The following is an 18,131-nucleotide window of genomic DNA, read 5'->3' as shown; positions in this document are numbered from 1 at the left end:
ATATCTAATGACGCATGCAAACAGACAAAATAGAAACAAAGAGAAGAGGAAAAGAAACAAAAAAGGCCCTTAAATTGCTGAGATGGTATATCATTGTCTTAGATTTCTTCAAAAAAAAAACAACAACCCCCCCCCCAAAAAAAAACCCTTTTTTCTTAAATACTAACAACTGTCCTTAATATAAGCCGTAACATAAGGCCACTGTGTAGCATTATCCAGTCCCTCTAAAGAGTCATAAAGATGCAAAGGAACTTTTCCCTTTCTCCTTGTATCAGCGACAGTCATTGATATAAATAAGCATAGAAATATTCTCTTTATAACATGCCCAAAGGCTGCAGTAGCAACACATGCACCCACATATTCTTTCATTTCTAAATATTATTAGTATTAACAACAAAAAAAACCCATTCAAATTCTTGCTCCAAAGGCAAACCATCACATGAACATGTTCTTTCATCAATAATTTTTTCTAAGACAAGAAAATCACTGGTGATTTCAGAAAAGTGAGCTTACATTAGAAGATTACAGCACAGTAAAAAGGAAAATAGCAGCTTGTCCTTTTCAAACAGTGATCGACACACATTGCAATACAAATTGTATGTGAAGTGGTCATTTAGGTATCGAAGGCGCTTTTCCAAAATTTTGGATTTGTTACTAAAAGAAAAAAAAAGTGAAAAACTGAGACTTTGTATCGAGTTACTTAGGCAAATAAGAAATCTAAATCTTTTCAGGTTTCTGAAGGAATTATATTAGGATTTAGATATTCATTTCCCCAAAATTTTCATTATACTCAATGCTTTAAAGCTCTTTTGAAAGTCCCAAGCAAAATGACAAACCAAAATTAATCTGCAGTTGTCAGCTGGCAGTACTCATAGTGCTCACAATGGAGCCTAGTTCAAAACTAGGTTTTAAACTTTTTAAAATTAACATTCTTAAATATATATTAAAAAAAGGGGACATCTAGTGCATGTTTATAGTTCATTAGTCACCTAAAGTGAAGACAGTATTTCTTTTATTAAGAATTTATATTTTGTTACAAAAGTTCATACTTAAAGAGAGCTGAGGTAAACAGTTTAAAAAACAACAACAAAAAACCCCAAACCAAAAAAACTGAGAAAATTGTTAAGAAAAAGAGAATGAAAAACACCTTATTTTACATCAGAAATACTGTTTTTACCTATCATGAATAGAGTTGATGAAGAGGTTAACAAACCAGCTAAGGGAATACTGGTACATGGGATCAATGTTAGCCAGGTCTGCAATACTGAAGAACAGCACTGATGAATGCTTTGCAATAGGTCGATAGCCTTCTCGAGATTCAGCTATTTTAAGTTCTGTTTTCTCTGCAATCTAAATATCAATGATAGTTTTAGAATAGCTTATTTTAAAGGAAAGTTGTCAGTATTTTCTTTGTACAAAAAATATTACTATTCGGTAACATTATTAAAATACTTTTATACAGCACAATCATAGTATGTGATGTCTACATTAATAAAAGGAACACTTGACCTTAGTGAAGTACTATCTAATCTATTTATTTACACTGGAGGATGCAACAGTTATAACACAGGAAGAAGGAGGAAGAGCAGTTTTGATGCATCATTTAGCATAATCTATGTTAATCTTTGCAATATTTAGAAATACATGTAATTTCAAAATGCTTATATATTTATGCTCTAGTTATTCTATTATGGATTAGCTTTATATCAAATGGAGTATTTTGAATATAAAAAGGCTTTTCAAACCTATCATTAGACACAGTCTGAAATTACATTTGATTAACAAGTAGCAGAAAGGACAACGGCAGATTAAAAAAAACCACTAATATCTGATTTAAGCCTACAGTAACTTAGAAAATCTTTATTCTCTCATCAATGATATTTAGCTCTCATTGACCTTACATATTTTGTACATTAAGCATAACAACAGAAGAGTTTGGTCTTGCATGCCTATATTAGTCAGGCAGGTTTCTGCTGTATCCCTGAATATTATTTTTTGTTGGTTTTAAAAATTAGACTCTTTCTTCACCTTAATATATCCTTAATGTTATCTTTAGAATTTAGTTCTTTTAACTTGAGTTCTTATAGACAGACACACATTCTTTTAAGTGTTTGTTAATTAAAAACTAAATAAACCATCAGTAGAGTTTCCAGAAAGGTCCAAATTGTATTTCTCTTCACATTTCACAAGCACAAGATCTCCTCTTTGTGCTTTCTCCTTCAACTAGCTGCACATTTTACCATTTAATTTCTACATATTGCTAAGGAGAAAGTCTAATGCTCCTTACCTGCTGTTTTTTTGTGATTTCATTAGCCATTATTTTAGCAGAATCTAAGACCATGATAGCAGTCTCGTCTTCCAGAATATTCCCTTCAGATGACTGTAAGGTTTCTAATATTCTCTTCTCAATTTCTTTTAGATGCTTTTTATTGGCTGCAGATTGAAGGATGAGAGAATTTCTTTCCTCTTCTAATTCTGGTCTAAGGAAAAAGAAAAAATGCATGTAAGAGAAACAGTCTACCCTCATTTTCCACTGACTATAACAGAAGCCCATGAAGATCATTCCCTCTTCCAACAATATTTGAGAATACTCTATTCATTTTAAATTGGTTGTTATTATTCAGCACATATAAATCCCTGAGTACAGACCTCTTTGCACAATTTCAGTTCAGTATTTGGAAATGATGACCTAAACTTTAAGACGCTAGTGTATCGCAAATGTCAATGCATCTTGGTTTTCCTTGGTGTGTGGAGAAAAAGACATTATGTGATAGTCCTAGTAAGTTTATTGCTAGAAACACTTTATAGCAAACAGAATTTAGCACAATTGCATACAATGCATGAACTACTTCACTGCACCTCTACGAAGGTTCAGATAGGACTTATGATCAGTTTCAGAGTTGCTCGATTTTTTTCTTCATAGGAAATTAAAACCAAATTATCATAATTCTGCAAGCAAGTCTGGCAACTCAAACAAATCAGAAAATTAAAATAATTATTTAAACTTTGAATAATATTAGTATAGTTTTCTAACATTCAGGGAATGTTACAGGAGAAAATTGCCAGGAAAAAACTATGACAGAACATCAGCTATTTAAAATGTAACCTGTACACACTTTTAAACATGATACAACCTGTTTCTCTTTTACCGAAGAACCAGCAAATTCTTTACATATGACAACTAGAAAACCAACAATCTTAATGCTGTCACTGAGCGACACTTAGAACAAGTATTATTCACTTTGCTTTACAATAAAGCCATCTCTCATTTACTTGTAATGATGCTAGAAAATATTTTAAAGGCTATTTGTCATAAACAGAGACTTACCTCTCCTTTGCTACAACAATACCCAGCAATTGGTCTTCAAGTCCCTCTGGTGTTATCATAAAATTGAGTAAGGAAACTTTTGTAGCCAGTTCTGGCATATAATGTGGATTTCTCAGTTTTGTGGTAATGAAAAATTTGAAGTCACTGGAATATTCAATAATGGTCTCACCAAGCCTGATACAATCCATGCCTCCTAAAATTGAGAAATATTAAGAAAAGGTTTGTCTACTTCAGTTGCTTACAGAAACATTTTATTTTTCTGATTAATAGAAGCAAAATTCTTGTCAATAACTCTTTCAAATTTCCTGAAAAAGTAAAAAAAATAAAATAAAAAAGTCTGATGCATTGTAAAATTCTTACAGACTTCTGTAAAGCCACATTTACTCTTAGGAAATGAGAATAAATGAGTCAGTCCAATTTCTATCATGTTTTCGGTGTGCATATATGATACTGGAGAAGGTAACAGAGAGCTGTGGAATTATTCTCAAATATCATATTTTTATAGATTACTCCTTCTCATGAAAAACTACATTAATTAAAAAAATGGGAGGAGGACTTTTTCCCTTGCATTTCCTCTCTTTGTATGAACATGACAACCAGAAGAGGCAAACTATTTAAGAAGGCATGAAAATATATTTGTATATCTTTACACTTTTTTCTGTCTTTTCCCAGAAGAAAAAAGAAAACTTGAAAATCAAATTCATAGCTATTCAGCAAGTTTCAGAGAAGCACAAAAATTGCGCCTTAAGCAAAATGCCTTGACAGCTTTTCTTCATTTGTGCAAAATTCAGCACAGTAAATTTTACTACTATACTAAAATACTGGAAAATGTACAAAGCAAAATATATTCAATTTAATTAAGAATTTTACCGTGCAAGTCAAATGTTGTTGTTTAGTCTCCTACGGTGACCTGGCAAAGCTTTTCAGTAAAACCTCTATCACAGGAAAACAGCAAGCTTTATTAAAACATAAAATAAAGCTTAAGACTGTGGTGAAATTATCTTCTTCTAATCACGGGCAGCAGTAAATTAGAAAGCAGGAACAAAATATCGGACAATACCACAAACTACCAGGTGAACGCTAATGTTATCTGCTTCTTAAGTTCAAAAGTAATTTTGATGTACCTTGTTTAAAAGTCTGTTTAAGTAGCAGAGGTTCAAGTGATGGGTCTAGTTCTTCTCCAACATTTTCTAGCAGAAGTGGAGTTCCAAACTGTATGCAGTTCTCCAGGGTTCTCATATAATCTGTATCAGTGACTTTGATAACATTCAGGTGGTTTTCTTTCTCAAAATTCTTGATCCATTTATTTGCTTGACCTTGAGGATCAATCATTAATGGCCTACAACACGCAAGAAAGTTTTTTCAGTGCTTGCTGGAGTTTTTCAAAATTTTAAACCACTTGAAACTATTTCCAGGTCTGGTTGTCAAGCCAGAAAGTGATAAACTTTGATTCCATTATTTTAAGATACAAGCACAAACAGATGCCCAAGTGTTTCATCTTAATTTGGAAACTAGTATCAAAATAGTTTTAGGATTTGGGAAAAAAAAAAGTTAGTAACTTTTTTTCCATGAAGTATATCTGAATGCAGAATTCTGCTTAACATCTTGTTCTGCACCTTCACTGGAATTCCCAGTATTCAGAGTGTTGGTTTTTTGTTTTTTTTTTTTTTTTTTAGAAATTTTGATAGAGTTCCTTTTTAATAGATTTTTGCATTAAAAAATAATCATTTTTAAAAATAGTTGCAATTTAAGTCTGAGAGGTTAGAACATTAGCTGGTATAAAGCTAGAACTGTAAATGGGCACTGAGGTGACATTCTTGTAATCGTATTCAATAGATTTTGTCCCATTTGCCGTTGCTAACTTGATCCATAAATACATGTTTTATTAATAAAAGCCAGGCATGAAGGACATCAAAACTGCTCAGTCCACCTCTAACTGCATCCTTCAGAGAACTGTGTAACTTGTTAGAAATGGAATTATGTACTGTAATTTCAATGTAATTTGAATCTAATAGTTAAGAGCAACTCTTAAGAGAATGTGATCACTAGGAAGTTTTATAATCTTATAGTCCTGCTGAGTGCAGATTTTTGGCAGACAGCTATCTCAAGCATTCACATCATATAACAGACATCATCATCAACTTCAGTTAGAATTAGAAAAATTGTCAAATGTCTTAAAGGTCTTAGAACAACAGATGTCAATTTCATACATAGCAAATCTCTCTAAAACATAAAAACGTCATCTGATAGCCTTATAATATGTATAAGTATGAAATAACCTGAAGTGGTCTGTAGCATCTGAAACCTGAAAATTATATAACCTGAATCTTATCAGAAACGTATGAAGCATAGTGATTTCTGTACAGTTCTAAAACTATTTATTATTAGTTAATAAACTAATTTTTATACGTGCTTTATTAGCCAGTATATGATATGTAGGTACAATATTAAAAAAATCATAAAAAACAATAAAAATAACTACCCAAGGGCTTTGCATCTCCTGAAGGGAAAGCTTTCAGCAACTACAAACCCAACTCCATCAAGTGTTACTGCCCTCTTAAATCTCACAGAATTGGAAACAGACTCCTCCTCCTATTTCTGCTTTCAGTTATATTGTCTCTGGACATTTAGTCTTTTTTTGTTTTGTTTTGTTTTGTTTTTAAGTAAGATCTCCTTCACATTAGAATATTAAACTTTGTTACCTACCAACGCCTCGAATTGTCAACGATAACCCCATTGTCTACAGAGAATATGTCAGTTGGTAAACCAGCAATATTCCAAGCTCTTATTTTTATTGGGTCACCAAGTGAGTTACTCAAAGAGAAATTCTCAGAACAAGGAATATTTTTCTCCTGCAAAAAAGAAGAAAACCCATTAACCTTTATTCCATGTTTCTTTAATATTAAATTATATCTAATATAATGTAATAACATATATTTCCTTTTAACAGTTTGTATTAGGACCAAGTATAAGAAAAAAACCTCTGAAAAATGAAATTGTAGTTCGCATATTTAAGCATCTTTCCCCAGTGAATACTTCCTCTCACGCTCCAAATTTTATGGGAGCTGTCTCTATCTTTTCTTATGTTCTAAGTGTGTTTTCCTTTTTATTATGTAAATCACATAATGCATAATCTAAGAAAACACTCAAACAGTTGGAAACTGTACAACCATCATACTTTCAATTAACTCAATGCAGTATTCCAGTGCTGATTTGTCACTAATTCATGCGACAATCACAATCAGTGATGTGATTCACAAATCACTGATTTGTGAATTATGGCAGTAGGATAACTAAGATGGACTTGTCCTTTTGTCAACAGTATAATAATATATTCAATTAACTGAGTACTAATAATCCACGTATCAGTGCACATGCAGAATTTATCTCACTGACCTTAATGAGCTTTACTAGGCTAATACTAATAAATAATGAGGCAGTTTAAGTTTTGGCCCACATTATGAGGTCTTTTGCAGATCACTGTGGATAAATAGAAACCAAACAACCCTCCCCACCTCCAACCCAAACTCCACTATTTAAATCTAAGATAACCTTCTAACCTTGCACAGTTTGCTCCAATCTTTGGTACATTCTTGTCGAAAGCCAGCAGTAAAAGCTCCCAGATATGCTATCACACCAGCTGATATCAGAACATCTCCTGTCAAATTATCGTAAGTGTTCTGAAGATCATTTGCAGCATTATTCCATCTATGACAAGCAGAAGATAGAGAATAAAAGAGCGCTAAAATCTCCACATTTATAGCATTAACAGCATATATTAACCATTGTTGTTGTTCACGGAGAGATTAAGAACACTGTGTTTATGTATTCTGTTCTCATTTGGAAGCCATTCTCTACAATTTCTCTATGCTTCTGCCCATATTTTTATACTATATAGATAATGGAGGTCCATACTATTACAGTCCTCAGTGTTACAGTCCGCAGACAGAAATACAACATTGAAGGCTCAGAGAACTGAAGTTTAAGCTCTAGCTCTACAATGGATGGAATATAAGGAATTTGAGCTTTTTATCTGACCTTGATTTCTCTCCACCAAGACCTCCAATCAACTTCTCTGCTCGTTCTAGCTTTTTAGCGCACAGATCAACTTGGAATTCTAAACGAGCCTTTTCTTCAGTTTTCTCAATAAAAGTTTGTTCCAAAGCAGCCAAATGATTTTCCACTGCAACAAGTTCATCTCTCTTCCGATTCAAGTGGGCCAGTGTCTCCGCTAAGGACTGCTGTGCCTCTCTTAAGCGGGCTTTCTTCGGTGCAACCACCTATTCAATTACAACAAATACACAAATGTTCATATACTTAGTATTTGACACAACGCTTACAGTGATTAGAACAAGCAAAGGAAAGCTTTTACAGCACTGAGGGACTAGGGTCAAAAACACACCTTTGAAACCCTGTCATATACCTCCATTGCCATAATCCATTTACATAAGCCCTCTGCTGCTGAGGATGCTTTAGCCACCTTCGGTGGATCAAACTCGGGATTAGTCAAGTATTCTGCCCGAATCTTCTGCATGACAGCTGCCTGGATAACAAAATCATTGTAGTTCAAAGTTTTTATATAGCTTTATATATACATATATAACTTTACATATACATATATGATTTTTTATATTGCTGCTGACACTAACGTACACTGATTCTCTACACTCTGAACCACTGAAATAGTAAAGAACTACTCAGCAGTAGCTGTGGCAGAATCCACTTGTCATATTTTTCTTTTGCTTTTCCTATCATTGTTTGTGGTCCTTCCTGTTTCTCCAATCCTGTTCATTTTTATCCTTTAATCAGACATTTGGTACATGTCTTTCAAGAGGCATCTACCTAAGAGCTAAGAGCATCACAGTCATTTGGAAGCCTTAATTTACATTGTCCCTTGTTGCAAACCATGCTACTTTTCTATTTTCCCCTCAAGATAGAACTGCTGGATATCATTATAAAAAAAAAAAACGCATTTTAGTAAAGTAAGACAAGATCTGAATGAATCAGACTGCTTGTGCCTACTTTTCGGAACCTGTTTTACAAAAGGCAAAGTATATCCCATTTCCACTGCACTTTGCAAATTGCAAGAATCATGTACTTAGTAAAATCTTTGGGAGAGAGGACATTTTACAGCTATGTTAAGTACCACACTTCTGAGTGTAAAATATATCATCTAGCATACTTAACAAAATACTATCCATTTTGTCAGCACTTGTTCAAAATCAAAATAATACCATTATAAGTATAAACAGCCATTAATAAAAGCACCAGTGTGGCTAGTCATTGAAAAACTAAATAAAGTTTATAATGCCAAGACAGTGCAGAAAGGCTGGATAGGGATATGTTCACTGTCTAACCCAGGTTCAGACCAACCAAAGGGAGACAGATACTTAAACAACTCAGTAGACTTCTGAAATGCTTAGTCAAAGGATGCTGTGGATACTGAAAGCTGACACAGGCTTAAGGGAACCAGAGTTACAGAAGAGAAATGCACTGAAACATAATAAATACATAGAAACTAGTTTAGGAAACCTTCATTTGAAGTGGAAGAGGCCAGAAGAATATTTGGAGAAAGATCATTTATGCTTATGATGTTCCTACTCATTCCAAGGCACCTGCTTACAGCGATTTTGGACGCAAAATACTGGGCAGGGCAAACCTTTACTCTTACAGAGTTTTTTTTTTTTTTTTTTTTTTTTTTTTTTTTTTTTAAGTGTTACCTTTAGGTTTGGATGAGATATGATGTATCAGTTCTGAAGTTCAATACATTTGTACACAGGAAGACATTTCATTTAAACACAAGGCAGGCAGTATAGAAGCCTCAGAAAATTCCCAATGGGGGTTTCTAAAACCTTCAGAAATGCTACTTCACAGAATCACCCTGAGGAAGTTTGATTCATTTGTCATGACTATATTCATCCTGGCTACCGCTGTCTACAAACTTGTTAAGATCCTTGGCCATAACAGAAGTTGACCAGTTTGGGGCAAATGTGACCTAGGACAGTATTTTCTAACTTTGTTTTCTGGAAGAAGATTTCTATACGGTAAAAGTAACTGAAAAAATAAACAAAAAACCTTACTGGAATGTTGTCCTTGTCATATTCTTTCAAATCCTTTAAGAAATTTATGTCACCAAGTAGTTTCTTGCTAGGACCCCAATAATCCAAAATCTATAAAACACAATAGAAAATAACTTTTCAAACCTTAAAGCAAACAACAACAACAAATTGTCAAATCTCTTTTAGTAAACGCTTGCATACTTAATATTAAAGAGCTGGTATCTCCATGAGACACCATAAGGTAGTCAGAGAAGAGTCCATCAGACCAAATATTTTCTTCCAACCTCAAACAAAACAGTGACTCAGGGAAGACTTACCTCCATATACAGGTTAAACACATTAAATGAATTCTCTCTGCATGTTCCAGAAGTCCAAATTATGTAAGCTGGACACTGAAGAAGTCTAAGGCACACATCTGTGTTTTTAATGAGATAATGGGTGCAGGCTGTAAATATGTGCCTGCTTTACCGGACCTTAGGTGTATCTGTCTTGTTTATCGAACTGTTCTATGTTGAGAGAGAACATGAATTCTAATTGTATTTGAAACTCATTCTCTGCCATTTTACCTTTCCTCCAGTCCCTGAAGAATCTGCAATTTTTTCAGGTTTTATGTCTTTCATGACACAGACAGCAGCCATCACAAGTTTGACACCAGATGGAGGATTTTTCATTGACTTGACAATTGTTATATCAGAAGGCTGAAATAAAAGTAAAATTAAAAAAAAATGTACAGATTTATGACAAATGTTACATCTTTCTCACCCTTGTAAAATAAATGTACTAACAGAAAAAAAGGAAATTATAACAGTATTACCAATTTATCTGGTTATAGTGGGCTTATGGAGGGGATATTAAGAATACAGCATTAGTGACACAATTGAAAACATCCATCAATTTATTCTATTCAAGGGAAATACAAATGAAGTGAATGCCAGCAACTGTAAATTAAGTTATCTAAAATTATATTTAAGAACAGATAATTCATTTTCCAAAAAACAGAAAAACTGGTGCTTTTCAAATCTTTTCATGTAATGCACTCTGCCAAATAAATGGATGAATGTCATCACAATAAATAATTCTTTGGAATGATAAGAGTTTAAATTAGCTCACCTTCAAAGTGTCAAGAGCAGCAAGTGCAGCCTCCAGGGCTGGGATTGCCTCTGCTAGGTCACTCTCACATTCATTTTTCAGTGTCTGAGCTTCTTCAGCTTTTCCTGTAGCAATCTCTTCATCTACTTTTACAGTTTTCCTTTTCTGTTCTACTTCTGCAGATTCTATTTCTATAATCTAAAGAAAAATACATTGGTGAGCTTCCTATTGAGTGGTGAATGATTAAATCTGCTGAAATCAAGTGTAACAGCTATGAAATACTTTTCACAATTTTCTCTTTTTGTTGCCCCCTTTCCCCCAGCCTGTGACACTGACTAATGCAAGTCACTTTCTTTTGATTGATGAGTCAACCCATCATTCACATACTCCCTCTTGAGCTCTAGAGAAGTGACATCTAGCCTTCTTAGAGCCTATGCTATGACAGTGGTGGAGCCAGAATTTTGGTTTGTAAGAGTAAGTACAACAGGTATCATTGTATCTGTAAAATCACTTAAAAATCATAACCAGTGTACAAAACATCAATAAAACCTTGCTTTCTTGTAATGAAATAGTAATGTACTAAGTAAGTGTATTTTCTCAAAGTTGTAATTCTGAAATAAACCTAAAAGACTGGTTCCCAAGTCCCACTGAATTTATACAAAGTTACTCTTTCTTAGGATCCTTTTAAAATCCAAGTGTATAATCCTGGTGCATGCGAAGACCAGCTGTGTAAACTCTTCATGTTTAGTTTGTACACTGAAAAACTATTCAGGTCTCCACAATGCTTGTGAATGTTCTTGGAAACACAATCTAACCACTATTAGCATGAACGTTCCTCTAACATCCTCCAGCATGGAGCTTAAGCAAGGACCGTCTATCCAGAGTACTCAGATAAAAAGTACAAATTTCTTCCAAATGAATGGATAAGTGTATAAATATCCACAAATTTCATCACATGACAAATGCAAGTAAACAAAAAGGAAGCTCAAAAACCTCAGCTCAGCTTTCATTTTCAGAGAGACAGATCACAGATCAGCAACTTTATAGAGATATATTCTTTAGAACCTGTCTACAATCAGCTGAGATTCTGAAGCAGAGGTAGAATACACTGTACTATTAAGACTCCTCATTCAAAGCTAATTACTACAAAGATGAAAGTAGCACTCCACAGTCCGCACATACTTACATTAAGAAGACAATATTGAATTTGTATAACTCTACCTTCATCATGTTTGCATTATCCAATTTAGCCTCTTCCAATTTGGGCTGCAGCTGAACCAATTCCTGTTTCATCTCACCAACCTATATATAGATACACACACACAAATATCTAAAAGAATTAGGTAAGATTCTGAATTCCCAAGTAAAATTTCAAACAATTTCTATAAGGCCAAGATTCTTTCCAATGACTGATTTATTAATAGAAGGAAATAATGTTTGTTTCAAGATTGAGCTAAACAGAGAGGCAATTTACTTGAAATTTAAATTAAACAAATTATTAGGTGTAACAGACATATACCAAATAAACAGGTAACTGTATGGACCACACTTATATTTACAGAAACAGACACACTCACTTCCATCATAAGAATAATTTTTTCCTTAGGAAAATCTTTAACAAAAAGCGTATTTTGGCTACACAGGCCCAGTCCATAATACAAATCAATTCTTAATTTTAACCAGACTTGGAACTAGAAAATTTAGGTTGTTTCCCATTATAGGAATTTGAATCTATTTCTTAGCTTCCGTATCTTTAAAGATTTGTACTACTTTTGGCTTATCTCTCTAGGAGGAGATCTGTTTATGCCCATCACTTTGTATTTTCAGTTCCACTTCTACCCTAACTCACCTGTGATTCAGCAAAAGCTAGTTTATCTAGGCCATTCACATATCCCTGTCTGGCTTTCATTACAGTGTCGCGTTTCTGAGTCAGAAGTTGCCGAAAGGCAGCAATAAGTTCAAGATAAGAAGTAGGAGTAACATAATTATGTCGGCCCAGATCTTCCAAGAACCTGTTACAAAAAGAGAAAAAAAAAAAGAGTACCTTCAAGATTTGTTTCCTTTCTTGTTATTAGAAAAGGTATAAAAATAAACTGTTTGACAAATAACAGCAGTAAACAGTTTCAACAATGTATATATTTTAGAGCAGGCAGGTCTTGTATCTTAAGTTACAAAATCGTAAGACAGAAATGAGTAGGAATAAAATTAAATCATCTGTTTTATTGTTTCTTATCTCTAAAACTTTGAGATCATTTTCCTTAATTTTACCACTTTAAACATTTTCCTGCTTTATATTTTTGTAAGTTAACGGGTTGTTTTTAGAAGAAACAAACTGACCTTACAGAGAGTGACAGAACTGAAGTATGAAAATATTTACAGATGGGAACAACCTCCTGACGCTCATTCTCTGTGAGCTGAAGTGTTTCCAAGAACTTATTAGCTACACGTTCAAGGGCATCTTCAGGCCATGCCTGCAGAAGAAATGGGGAGAAGAGATTTATAAAATGTATCTTTGAGTCATATTTAAAAAGAAATCTTTACTATTCAGAATACCAGTATGTAACAGATAGTCCCAGCTAAGTCTCAAATATAATGAAGTGATACACGGGTTAGATTAGGGAGCATCACTACCCATAGGATCTGTTCCAGCAACTCCTTGCTGATCTAGTTAAGAGATGCATACTGCCAGAGACACAGAACTGGTTGGATAGTATGTTATCCATTGGCAAAAAAAAATTTGACTTCAGCACCAGCCCAATCTACAGAGCTAACTGTACTTAATTGAGGGTGACTGCTTATACTAAGGACAGTTAATTATACTAGTTTTCTATGTTTCATTCTGCTATATAAGATTTATTTATAGTCTTTCTACAGCACTTGTATTTGCCAGTCATTCCTATGATGCATGATCTGCTTAACAGGCTTTTACAATGCCACTGAAATGGATACTCTAATCCTTTAAAAGAAACACTTATGTCATAAAAGTGACTAATTACCCTAGACAAAGACTACTATCTATTTCAGATATTTTATATTAGGAAGTTTTTTTACTTGTAAAAATACTGTGATTGCATACCAATGAGTTTCCAAAATATTACAAAAATGGCTATGCAATTTTAAAATTTTGAAAAACAAGGAGTATGTCTACAGAACAGATGAAAGGAAAATGTAAAAAGACACAAAAATATTGAGGTTATTTTTTTAAAAAAAGAATTTATTTGTTAAGGAAATAATATAAATATTTTTACATACCTGGAACCAATCAATAGTACAGCAGTTGATGAGAGATGGAAACTGCCTCAGACGATTGCGGAAAGCATCTCCAATTGGACTGAATGCTATTACAACATGCAAATTTTCTTTGCAGCGGTTCACAAAGAAAGCAAACAAGGCCAAGGGACTGAGCTCTTCATGTTTATTGCCAGCCTGAGCTACTGCACGAACACCCTTGGGAATAAAAGCTGTTATCTAGTTTCTCTTTAAGCACTTCTGAAGTGCTTTAACAGTCCTGTTTATGATAGCATCACCACAGAGTAGAATCTTTTATTGATAAAGGAAACAAGCAAAATAAACTAGAAAAATAAAACAAGTAGTAAATAGTAGTTTAGGGTAGCATTACAGCATTTATGTATGATCCTAACACTCAATCTAGAAATGATCATGCTGCTTTGAACAACTGAAAATACATCAAAACTAGTGCCAGAAGTCTATCCAAAGAAGAGGTTGTCTCGACAAATGTTTAAGACACATTGGGATTCAAAATTGCTTCCCTCAGGAAATAAAGAGCCAAAGCCTTTTCATGATAAATACAACTATCTGACCTAATTACAATCAATGTTCAATCACTCACAGAAGAGCTTTTAGAGATATAGAACAGATGAGGCAAATTACTGCTCTCAATACAGGAAAGCTACCATGATAAAAGGTACCTACCATGACAACATTCTCAACTAATTTTTTTTATGTGCCATATCCATCCCCTAACCTATGTTTCAAGATATTAACTTACTAAGAGCTATTTTAGCTTTAACATTATACTGATTTTTTTTTGCATTTACCTAACTAGAAAGGAAGATTTAGGTTTCAGACATAAAATTATTCTCCTTTCCTTCATTTACAAAAAATCTCTCAGAAAGAGAAATTATCTCAGGATGTGAAACTAAATGAAAATATTATCCTCAGTTAATTAACAGTCCATATTACACAGTCAGGCTCGACTGTTAATACCTAAAACTTAAATGATTCTTCCACAAAAGTGTATCTACTTTACATAATCCAGCAAATAAAATAAATGAATAAAACTAGATTACTAGCAATACTGTAGAATCAAGACTGCTTTCATGAAGCAGATTCAAATGAGTAATAAATAACTTTGTCACAGTTGACATATTATATATATAGTTACCAAATTTTAGCAAACATTGCATTAAATATATTCAAAATAACTGTAAAATTGGAAAAGACATATTAGCCTAATATTGTTATTATATGCTTGGTAAAAAAATGAAACAGTATTTCTGAGAGCTGATCAGAATTCTAATCTAGCTTCTCTGCAAAGTGTATGGAATACAGATACCAACACATTCCATAAATTAAACACAAGAAAAAGAAATAGTACAACAACATTTAAGTGAGCGACATACCTATTTCAATAAAGAGCATATTTGTGTATTTACTAGGAAGCCATTTAAATGAGAATTAGAAGTATACCTAGGTAATTCATTAGTATGCATGCTATAAAGCTATGAGGTAAGCACAACATAAATTTTCAAATCTTGTTAGCTAACATTAAGTTCCCAATCTGAGATACACAAAGACTAGTACCCCTCCCTCCCAAATAGTGTTTGCTGTTTTGAAAAAAATATGCCAGAGTCTGGTTAGAAACTAAAAAGAAATTGCTCAGCTACCCTGCAACTTTACTTCTGAGCCTTAATTCTTGGAGCAGCTTCCCCTAACTTCTCCAGTGAGCAAAAATGTCAGACCAAGGAATACTGTTGAACAATGCTCTAGTACCCAAGGCAGCAAGAGTCTACTGACAAAGGCAGGCTGTGCTGTCTCAAAAGAATTTCTTTATCCTTAAGTGATTAATGAAAACATTATGATGCAAAATGTTTTGCACAATATAGTGCAAAACGAGAATTAATGACCCCAGGATATTTGCAAACAATCAAAGTTCCTTATGTGTTCCCTATTCACAACTTAATGTGTCTGTGAATAGAATGAGGCCAAAATCAAAGCTTGTTGTAGGAATAACCTACTTCAATTTACTAATAACTGACTGATTTATCTAAGGTCTGAAAAAAGTCACAAAATTAGATCCATATATCCAAAAACCCCACTTTTAATTAAGGCATATTTTAAACTAACCTGATAAAATAGCTGAAAAGGGAGATGACATTTAAGAGAATTTAAGAAGATACCTCTATAATTTCTTGTTTTTCATCTGCTGCAAAAAGATTGGGTACTTCCCCAGTGTTGAGTACACTGTCAACATCTTCCAAAAAACCTTCTTCTTTAATTTGTGTGTCTGTGATTATAAATACGGTTTTCAAGCCTTTTACACCTGCACTCTTCAGAAGAGTCTAAAAATGCAAGACAATTTAAATATTTTAGGCTCCAAAACATCCTTCCCCTGAATTAAGTTGAAACTCAGACAGGTTATTTATACTCACTTTCAGGTCTTCTCTCCACTCATTCATACCATAGCTTTTAGAAATCTCTGGTTGAAAAACACACATTTTTGCCATGAATGCTGCTAGACGAGTCAAAGACTGACGTCCACTTCCTCCCATTCCAACCAATAAAGCATTGCCCCCTGACTGCTTCAGAATACGGCTTATACGAGACAGATGTTCCAACACATACCTAAATTTGAAATACGTTGATTACCAGGGTGGCAAAAATATACATACATTTGTGCATCTGTAAGCCTGTGACAAGTATAGAAGTAGCATTTCCAAAACAAATTTCTCTAGGGGCTGTGTGTGTGCAGGGGTGGTATGCACACCGCCACAAAATAAAATGATTATTTCATAACTTTGCTATTATACAAATAACAGTATTTAACTAAAATACAAATGACTAAGAATAACTGAAAGGAATAGGGAGAAAAGAAGGGGGGTACTATATCGATAAAGAAAAGGAATAGATAAAAAAAAATTAATGCATAAACTACTTGTAAGGCTGTAAGGCAGAGCACTCTTACACTTCCAGAAAGTTAGACCTGAAAACAGTTTAAATATCTTATAAAGGAATGACTGGGTTTGGGGCAGAGAGGGGTTATATTCATAAACCACACCCCATCCCAACAGCATTTCATGAACTTCTATGCAGAACAGAGATTAGAATAAGGTTTTCAGAAAGCAGTATCTGCACATCATTGAGAACCCTTTCTACTGTAAAAACACGAATATGCTTATCTTGGAATATGCAGCAAAGTCTACAGGAAACAGCATGGTTAGGCATAGGGTATGGGATAGTTAAGAAGATAGGTAACGCAGCAGTTAAAACTGGCTTTAAAAAAAAATAAGTCATTTCAAAGATTTATTTATATTGTTTAGAAAAAAGAGAGTGCACAAATCAGGATGCAAATCACGGGATTGGTTTCTAAGGCTACAGTCAAGATACCTGACTGAGAGCAACCAGGAGAGCGCAAGTGGGATATTGCTTCCACTCTCAGGAAGTGGTCCTTGATCAGAGGCTGCCACCTCCTCATACTCTCAGCATAGCTGTATATGCAAAGATACTCACAAGCCTCGTTTGTCAAAAAGACATAGATTAAGATAACCTGCTATTAGACGTGTGTAGACCAATTAGAATCATCTTTACAAAGATGTGCAATTATACCAGCAGATATGAAGAGGCAGTAATCTCCAATAAGAGGGAGAAGGAGGGTGTGGTGACATCCTAATCTTTCTCAGCTGCAGTCATGCCTAATCAAAAGATAAGGGAACAGTAACAGCCTGCAGAGTCTACAATTTCACAGGATGAGCTGCAGCAGCAAGCTGTGATGCATGGCTGTGCTGTAAACAGTGCAGGCAGGCTGCAACACTGCTACATCTCTCACGCTGCACCTCAAAACCTCACACTCTTTCCTTAGGTGAAACAGCTTCAAGAAAAATTGGTATCACTCTTCTCTGGTAACAGTGGTCTAGTGGAAGCAGAGCTCTACCCAGATTCAGTGTAATGATTTTATGACAACCAAAAAGACATTCAAAAGTTCCTTAGGAGAAAAACTTCACAGTAATTACTAGCTGAAAGAAGCAGCAGAAACCTAAGAGAAAAAAACCATCAAAGACTAACATTGGTGTGGATATTCGAAGGCGAAGAGATGTACAAAAACCCCACCCTGCAAAACTAGATATACTATTCACCAATTACAGCTTAGAATTCTTAATAATATAGAGTGACTGTACCTGAAAACTACAAGATTCATTCTTGTTTTGTGGGTTTGATTATATTCATCCAAACACTGCTCCACAACATCACCAAACAGTTGAATGCTTGGAATTTCAATATAAAGTCTCTCATCACCCTCGAGTTCTGGAATCAGGTAGTCACCAAACATCAGACTTCTCATGTTTTCTTCTGTTACCTATAGTAAATATTTAATAAATTATGAAGTCAAGTTTAATTAACACGTTCTTCAACTGGAA

The 18,131-nt window shown here is 34.1% G+C and overlaps 1 protein-coding gene across 1 annotated transcript in view; it reads right to left on the bottom strand.

Moving 5' to 3' along the window:
• Positions 1-18,131, bottom strand: part of DNAH12 (dynein axonemal heavy chain 12) — a 72,884-nt gene that overhangs the window by 14,274 nt on the left and 40,479 nt on the right. Inside the window, exons 41-59 of the mRNA XM_062585213.1 lie at positions 17,892-18,070; positions 16,149-16,341; positions 15,897-16,058; positions 13,729-13,923; positions 12,814-12,947; positions 12,326-12,488; positions 11,698-11,778; positions 10,498-10,674; positions 9,954-10,085; positions 9,409-9,498; positions 7,731-7,871; positions 7,367-7,608; positions 6,889-7,036; positions 6,035-6,180; positions 4,453-4,667; positions 3,329-3,521; positions 2,288-2,480; positions 1,178-1,350; positions 514-654 (exon numbers count right to left, since the gene is read on the bottom strand). Coding sequence (XP_062441197.1) covers positions 514-654; positions 1,178-1,350; positions 2,288-2,480; positions 3,329-3,521; positions 4,453-4,667; positions 6,035-6,180; positions 6,889-7,036; positions 7,367-7,608; positions 7,731-7,871; positions 9,409-9,498; positions 9,954-10,085; positions 10,498-10,674; positions 11,698-11,778; positions 12,326-12,488; positions 12,814-12,947; positions 13,729-13,923; positions 15,897-16,058; positions 16,149-16,341; positions 17,892-18,070 — 3,098 coding nt within the window. The remainder of the gene's footprint in view (positions 1-513; positions 655-1,177; positions 1,351-2,287; positions 2,481-3,328; positions 3,522-4,452; positions 4,668-6,034; positions 6,181-6,888; positions 7,037-7,366; positions 7,609-7,730; positions 7,872-9,408; positions 9,499-9,953; positions 10,086-10,497; positions 10,675-11,697; positions 11,779-12,325; positions 12,489-12,813; positions 12,948-13,728; positions 13,924-15,896; positions 16,059-16,148; positions 16,342-17,891; positions 18,071-18,131) is intronic.

This window comes from Rhea pennata, chromosome 12 (genome assembly GCF_028389875.1).
Source record: "Rhea pennata isolate bPtePen1 chromosome 12, bPtePen1.pri, whole genome shotgun sequence".
Taxonomy (NCBI): Eukaryota; Metazoa; Chordata; class Aves; order Rheiformes; family Rheidae; genus Rhea; species Rhea pennata.
Note: the sequence above shows the minus strand (reverse complement) of the source record. Positions and strands in the feature narration are given on the sequence as shown.